The 7,882-nt window shown below is 60.9% G+C and overlaps 1 protein-coding gene across 1 annotated transcript in view; it reads right to left on the bottom strand.

Annotated features, from left to right (window-relative positions):
• Nucleotides 1–7,882, bottom strand: part of PLEKHA6 (pleckstrin homology domain containing, family A member 6) — a gene marked incomplete at its 5' end in the record, with an annotated part of 11,420 nt that overhangs the window by 2,395 nt on the left and 1,143 nt on the right. The window contains 10 exon segments of the mRNA XM_010192566.1: nt 1,083–1,334; nt 2,087–2,226; nt 2,339–2,450; nt 2,797–2,892; nt 3,069–3,218; nt 3,459–3,563; nt 3,891–3,959; nt 5,219–5,299; nt 6,783–6,836; nt 7,532–7,618. Of these exon segments, the coding sequence (XP_010190868.1) occupies nt 1,083–1,334; nt 2,087–2,226; nt 2,339–2,450; nt 2,797–2,892; nt 3,069–3,218; nt 3,459–3,563; nt 3,891–3,959; nt 5,219–5,299; nt 6,783–6,836; nt 7,532–7,618 (1,146 nt within the window).

Below are 7,882 nucleotides of genomic sequence, written 5' to 3'. Positions count from 1 at the left end.
GCTTGGGCTGTGGGGAAAAGGACGTCCCTGGTGAGACCTCGTCCTGCCCTGCTCTGCCTGGGGACAGACCCGCTGCTCTCCACAGCCATGGGGTGATATAGGACCTGCAGACATGCTCCCGGGAGCGGACGGACACACAGACACCAACCAGGGGGTACCAAACATGCAGGGATTTGGGCTGGCAGGGCTCTGCAGCTCTTACCCCTGCTGTGCCCCAGAGGGAAACCAGCACTGTCCCCATAGGACAGGTTCCTGCCTGGGAAAAGCTTCCTGCAAGAGTGAGGATCTCATCACGGCCAGGAGCTCCAGGACAGGGACAGCTGAGCCCCAGCAAGACCCCGTGCCCACAGGAGGGGACATGGTCCCAGAGGGGCTGAAGTCAGGGCAGACACCATATGGAGAGCAATGCCCCCCAGACCATTTTTGGGGTCTTTCCCTTCCATGGCCTGCCCAGGGTACAACAGAGGGGTACGGCAACAAGCCGAGGAGCCCAACGTGCCCCCCTCAACTGCCCCATGCTCTTCATGGGGATCATGCACCCCAAAACCTTGTACCCCCATGGGTCAGGATGCAGCCACAGCCACATTCCCCTGCAGCTGGAGATGCCACCAGGATCCGCGACCCTTCCCTGCTTGGTACTGCCACTGCTTCGCGGTGCCAGCTCCCACATGCACCCATCTGGACGCCCTGGACACAAGGACACTTCTGTCTCCTGATGTCCAAACCTGGCCCCTTCCCCTGGCATTCCCAGCAATTCCCAAATGTGGCTTTGCCCCGGGTGGGCAGGGGTTTGGGGGGTCACCCCCATTGGCACAGCTCATCAGTACAGCACAGCAGGGAGCGGTGCCTCAGAAGGACAGCGAGAGAGGTGAGGGCAGAGGAAAGCAGAGGGGCTGATACTGGGGGGCTGCAGCAGCTTTGGGGGGTGCCCAGGAGGAGCCAGACTCTGTCCTGAGTGAGTGCAGTGGGTGCAAGGGTGCTGATGGGGACAGGAGGGGCACGGCCAGGACACTGCTTGTTGCACCCCTTGGAGAGCGCTGGTACCAGCCATGCTGCTGTCGCCAGCCAGATGTCACCTCCACACTGTCCCTGTCCCCACTGCCAGGGCAGGGGGTGCAGTCCCATCGCCTGCTGATGGGGAGGAAGAGGACGGGGCTGGGGCTGCTCGGGAGAGGTTTCGGTACCTGTCCCCTCTTCGCCTCGCCGCCTTGGTGCCAGGACGGGGAGGTGGGGAACGGCCAGAGGCGGCTCTCGCCAGGGAGCGGAGGGACGGTCGGAGGAGACTCCAGGGGCACGTAGGACTTGGGGAGGGGAGGCCGAGGCGGGCCTGGTTCCTGGGGTGGAGAGGAGCAGGAGGCGTGAGAGCAGAGACACTGAGAGCCAGGAAGGAAGAGAGAGTTAGAAACAGATTGAGACGACACACGGTGAGAGTGTGGAGTACAGGAAAGGACGAAGGGGAGCAGCCGGCCACCACTTCAGGGCCCTGCGGTCTCCATGGTCCAATATACAGGGGAACAGAGCTTCCCATCTCCTGATCCCATGTGGAGGTGGACAGAGCTTCCCAATCTCCTGATCCCATGTGGAGGGGGACAGAGCTTCCCATCTCCTGATCCCATGTGGAGGGGGACAGAGCTTCCCATCTCCCCTGCTGCTGCACATCCCCAGGGCATCAGGGCCAGGCAGGGCTCAGGGGCTGCCGAAGCCTGAGCTTCCAGGAACCATTGGCATCACCTCTGTGCAGCCAGGTGGTGATGGGGAGACCCCAAATTCCACCCTCACCTTCACGTGGATGAAGGTGAGACTGGCACGGCTGGATCCCAAGCAAGGGCAGCGAGAGGGGACAGGGGTGGCAGCAGGAGCCGGTCCTGAGACCAAAGGCTGGCGCTGAGCAACTCTCGGTGTTCAGGGCTGCTTGGTGCAGGACCCCAAAGGACCCTGATGTCCCCAGGGGACACCACAGCCCATGCATGCAGCTAAAACGGTGCCCCCAGTCAGAGCCATGAGGAAACCCAGCCACGCTCTGTGCCTGGCGCCCACCCATCCCCTGCTGGTGGCAAAAGCGATCCCTAGGATGCCCCCCACTCACCTCGCTGGGTCCTGGCTTGGTGGGTGAGCGCTGGGAGCCAGAGACGAGGGAGAAGGGGCTGAGGGGGCTGGTGAGGCTGGCGGAGCTGAGGGGGCTGGCGGGGCTGTTGGAGCTGTAGGTCCCCGAGGCACCGATGGCCACTGCAAAGAAAAGCAGCAATGGGTGCGGGGTCTCCATCTCCCCAAGCGGGCACTGCCGTCTGCCTCACCCCGGGGTTTGGGCTGAGCAAGGGCAGGGGCAGACCCTGCTCACCTCTGTGCTTGGCAGTGTCGGTGCCGCGGGACGGGTTGTTCTTCCTCAGCCCCTCCATCACGTCCTGGATCCGCCAGATCTCCTTCTGGATCTGCCGGTTGAGCATCTCGTTCTGGAGGAGGGGAAAAGCAGTGGGGTCAGAGCCATCGTGCCCACAACTTGTGCCCAGGAGCCACCTCTCTGCTCCCCCTGGTGCCGGCCGTGGGCTGGGGGAGCCAATGGCACCCCAATAGCACAAGGAGCATTGGGGTGCAGCCCCTCGATGGCACCCAGGTGCCCAGGAGTCCTCTGCCCTTGTCCATGGCCAAAGCAGGACACCAAGGGCTGGGCATGGAGCAGAAACAAGAACAGCTCCTTGAGGCTTTTACCTCAATGGGGCTGGTGGAGGGACCCTGGGGACGGGAAAAGGACCCTGGAGATAGAAAAAGGACCCGGGGATGGAAAAAGGACCTACTCACCTGGATGTCGACGTTCAGCTGCTCCCAGAGGTCGTCGTGCAGGGCGGACACTTCACTCTCCAAGCTCTCATACTCGGCAGTGCTGCTCGCCAAGGCCTGGGGAGGTTTGTGGGGCTGAGTTAGGGGTTCTGGGCAGGTTTCTGCCCGGGCTGGCAGCAGCCCTGGCCAGCACAGCATGGGAGCACCCAGGAAACATGAGGATGCTGCACCCAACACAACCCCTGAGCCGGGGAGGGGGTGGCAGTTGGGGTATGGTGACAGGGACCGGTTACCGTGCTGGCCTGCGACAGCTCCACGCGGATGTTGATGAGCTGGTTCTGGAGCGACTCCTTCTTGTGCAGCAGCTTCTCGGGGTACGCGGGCTGGCTCCCGAACATCTCCAGCTCCTGGTGCGTCCCCATCAGGGCACTCTCCAGGCTCTCCTGGTGGTGGACGGGAGGGAGATGCAGCCCTGAGAGTTCGGCTGGTGTGGGAGTTGCAGTCCCTCTCCTTAACACCGTTAACACACAGCGAGTCCCAGGACCATGGCATCTCCCCCAGCTCAGAAATATCCCCAAGGAGATGTCCCCATGTTTTGTCACCATGAAGGTGTTGCCTGGGCACAGCCACTGCCTTGCAGCCAGGTCCATCCCTGACAGGCACTTGAGCCACCCCTCGCGTACCTTCTCTGCTCGGAGCTGCTGCACCAGCCTCTCCTGCTCCCGCAGCACCTTGTTCTGCTCACAGAGCTTCCCCAGCATGAAAGAGAAAAAAAGAAAGGATGAGAGCTCAGCGATGGCCTGAACCCATGCAAACAGCTCCATGCTTGGCCAGGAGAGATGGGACACAGCAGGACATTGGTTTGATGGGACAACACGTGGTCCTGGGGAGGGTTTCCAGCCCTCAAGAGTCATCAGCCTTGGCCAGGGTGACATTGGCCGAATCTGGACATGGGACAAGCCCAAGCAGCTGAACTCAGTGGAGTATTTAGCCCCACGACACTCGGGGCAGCACCAGGACCCAGCCCGGCTTGGCACAGCTCTATGTGGATGGCAGGGACAGGGACAACAGCCTGGGGCAGAGTGAGGACACACAGGACGGACGTTTGCTCTTACATCGGTGTCTTGCTCGCTTATCTTGTAGGTGGTCAGCGTCTCCCTGTACGGCTCCGGGAATGGCGTCACCTGCAAGGACAACGTGGGGTGAGCCCAGCCCTGGGACTCTGGGGAAGGGGAGGCAGCTCCTGGCCCCTCTCCCCCATCCCCATGAGAGGTGGAAAAGAGAGGCAAGAGCCGAGTCTCTGGAGGCCATGGGTGCTCCCCATGGCCGGGCAGGCGCCAGCACCGCTCGGGAGGCAGCGTGGGATGAGGGCGCTGGAGCTCTCAGGTGAAGCAGAACCTCCCTCCCTGTTCCCAGCCCCGGTGCCCATCGGCTGGGCGAGCCACAGGAGTTAACTGGAGACAACGCAGGACGCCACGGGTTAAAGAGACGCCTCGTGAATCATTGACTGCGAGTGTGCAACTGCCACTGTTTCACAGGCAGGGAAAAAGGCAGGAGGATTAAGCTGTAATCCCACTTAGCAGAGTGGAAACACCTATAAATCAGCAGCTGCATCAGGGCCTGTTTACCATCCAGCTTCTCCGTGAGTCATTTTCCTTTCCTGGAAATCTAAATTACTAATGGGACCTCACCAATTAAATGCCTCCGAGATCTCCAGATGAAAGGCACAAGATAGGAAGAAGGGGATCATTACTGCTGGAAAGCAAGATGCTTCTTCAGAGCCATTTCAAACCATAGGATAATGCAAATAGACCTGAACCTGGGAAATGCCCAGCACCGGAGCATGGGGATGCTGCTGCTGCTGCCTCTGGGCAGGGAGAGCATCTCAGCTTCACCCTCCGGCACGTCCCTGCTCCCACGCACAGCAGATGGGAACAGGCACCTTCCCCTTGGCAGAAAACCCCAGCGATTGCCCAGTTCCTGATGCTTTTGCAGCCCTCTCTGGGCTGGGGAACAGAAACGTGCAGCCTTGAAGGGTAAAATGTTGATTTATCTCCCTGTTTCGGGAGTTATTGCTTTGGTTCAAGAGCCTCGGACTAGATTCCTCCATCTCTAAGCCATCCCACACCTTCTTGTCTCATCAACACACGACGGCAAACAGAGGGTGAGCAAAGCACCTGAATCCAGCCCAAACGAGGATGAGTCCAGGACCACCGCGTCCCCACCTCGTGCCCTCAGCACGAGGATTTACCGGGTTTTAATGGCTCATGGATGGAGTAGCAAAGCCTGGGATGGACTAGCAGGTCCCCAAGAGCGCGATGTGCCGGAGCCACATGGATGCCGGAGCCTGCATGAGTGGGGATGACAGGAGGTGACCTCGGGGATGGAGCGGGGGGTTGCCTGCCATGCACGAGCCATGCGCGGCCGGCGGCCGGAGGCTTACTTGCATGTAGAGCTGGGCCCTAGGAGAGGAGGTCTCCACCATCCTGTTGACCATACTGATCAGGGTTTCGCTCTCGCTCATCTGTGGCAGACAGGGAAGGAAAGTGCAGAGATCAGCGGGGGCGCAGTGCTCGGGTGCTGGGGGGTGGCTCAGTCCAGAGGGGGCTGCAAGATGCCACCTCCAAGAGATGTCCCAGGGGTTCGGGGTGGTTGCCCCAGGGTGCTGCTGCTGCCTTTTGTGCAGTCCTGGGCTGGTTGCATGCCCTGAAAGCTTTGTTGAAGGGAAAACACGGACAAAACCGAGCCAGCCCTGAGCTGGGTGGCAGCAAACCGCGCACACAGACACAAGCTTGCACAGAGATGTCCAGGGCTGCATTGCACGGTGCAGTCCCAGCAGACAGACATACAGACCCTGCTCCTCGGGCTGACACACGGCTCAGCATCCTGCCCTCGTGGGGACGAGCTCCAGACACAGGGAAAGGTGACCAAAGCCTGGGGTTGGGGACAGCAGCGTCCCCTCCTCCAGCCCAGCACCCCCAAGTGGGAACAGGACCTGTTCCACTGCAGCTGATGTAAGGGAAGCCCCTCACACCCCATGGCCACGACTCTCAGGGTCCAAGGGGTGACAGCAGTTTAAAGGACCAAACCCCAATTTGGGGACATGTCAAAAAGGTGGGGGGCAGCTGAGGGAGCCATCCCCACGACCAGAAAACAAATGGCAAGAGAAAATAAAGCAGCAAGGTGTTTGAGAAGAGATATTTGAGAGCATGGCTCTGCATCGGTCCCTCCAGAGGCCAGCAGGAGAGGAGACGGCGATGGGAAGCCTTTTTAGGGAGCGTTTTAAAGAGCGAGCGCCGCTGCCGACGGCTGCGAAATAACCCAGAGAGCTCAGGCTGCGGCGAGCGCTCCCGCCCGGCCCTGGCGCTGCTCCAGGGCGGACACAGATCCTGGCGATCACCGCACCCGTGGTGATTGCAGCCGAACCAGATTGGCTCCGGAGCTGCTCCTTTAGCGCCAGCCCGGCTTTTCCGGGCAAGCACCCGGGCTGCAGCACCAGCCCCAGCTTTGGCTTCAGTCGGTGCCTGCGGTTCCCACCCCAGCAGTGCCAGGGGTCTCTTCCAGCCAGATTTCCCCTGCTTCTGGGATGAAATCAGCTCACAGCTTTCCTCCAAACACCCCCTGCCTTGCAACAACAACCTGGGAGCTGCTGCTTTGCTACCGGTCCCGGCACTCACCCCAGTCAGCCCTGCATCAATTCCCTCACCGTCGAGGAAGAGCAGGGTCACCAAAACCCTTACTGCTGCCCCAGCTCCTCCCCAGAACCCCCCACCGGCTCCAGCCCACCACACAAGGCACTGTCAGGGATGTTTTTCTGCCAAGCAACGAGCGACCCTACAGGCAGTGAGGATGGAAGAAGCAAACCAAGGACAACTCGTGCTGCTGTAAGGCCAAGAAGGGTGAGGATGGATGTTAGGGGACGAGATGCTGCGCTGGGAGGGGACGCCGCAGGGGACAGGGGACACGGGGACTTAAGCAGCATGAGGCTTGCAGCCAGCTCTGCCTACCTGCTGGTCCAAATACTCTAGGTTTCTTTGCAACTGAAGGTCTAAAAGTTCATCCTACCAGGAGCCAGCAGGCACGCGGCAAGAAACGAACACACAGAACATATAAAAGAAGAAGCAAAGCGGTTAGGTGAAGGCTACGGAGATGCCAAGAGCTCCGAGGCACATCCCCAGCACGGGGCCAGGAAAGCCACCACGGACGGGAGACCCGCTCGGCTCCTGCTCGCCCTCTCGGCGCCTCGGAGGCACGGCCCTTTCCCTGCGCCCAGCGAGGATGGATGGCAGCATGGGTGGCTTATGGTGACTCCTGCTTCTCCCTCCTCAAGGACCGGTCCTGCCCTGCAGTTTTGGTTCCCGCAGGACCTTCTGGTCTCACTCCAACCCCTCCATGAGAGGGGAATCAGTGCAGGATAAAGCAGCAGCCGTAGCCAGAAGTGAGGAAGCGACAGGGGGAGAGGTGCAGCCTCAGCTGGGGACCACCCAGCATCGCAAGGGTGAACAGGGATCCAAGGGTGCCTCTCACTGTCCCTGCAGCCTGGGGGCTGCAGAGCAGGGACCAGGGGCCTTTCCATGAGGGTTTCCTTTGGGCATGGCCAGGAGGGACCAGAGACACCAGTAAAAGGACCAATTTGAACCGGAGCAGCCCAGCTCTGACCCACAGAGCGGAGCAGCTCCTCCTGGGCCATCCGAGCTGCCCACCTCCCCGGGGGGCTCTGCCAGGGCTCACTCCCCCGTGCCAGCAGCGTACGTACCATTTTGTCGTGGACGGTGGGAGATGCAGGGTAGTGGTATGGGTACATCCCTGCAGGGACAGGCCGTCTGTCGCCCAGATAGTCGTACTGAGGAGAGAGGAGACCCCCACCCCAAAACCAGAGACACGTGAGAGGGGTGTGAGAGGCCAGACAGCACAGGCAAGGGCAGACCCCGGCCCCAAAGCAGGGTCAGGCCTGGTTTTGGTGTACACAGCAGCGAGACAGGGACGCCAAGTGCTTGGGAGCACATCACTCATGGTGGCCCTGAGGATCCCTGGGTTCCCATCCCATCCCATCCCCATCCCTCAGTAGCCAGAATGGCACCACCTCAACCTGGGCAGCTTTGCAGGA

Source organism: Mesitornis unicolor, unplaced genomic scaffold (genome assembly GCF_000695765.1).
Source record: "Mesitornis unicolor isolate BGI_N332 unplaced genomic scaffold, ASM69576v1 scaffold36659, whole genome shotgun sequence".
Taxonomy (NCBI): Eukaryota; Metazoa; Chordata; class Aves; order Mesitornithiformes; family Mesitornithidae; genus Mesitornis; species Mesitornis unicolor.
Note: the sequence above shows the minus strand (reverse complement) of the source record. Positions and strands in the feature narration are given on the sequence as shown.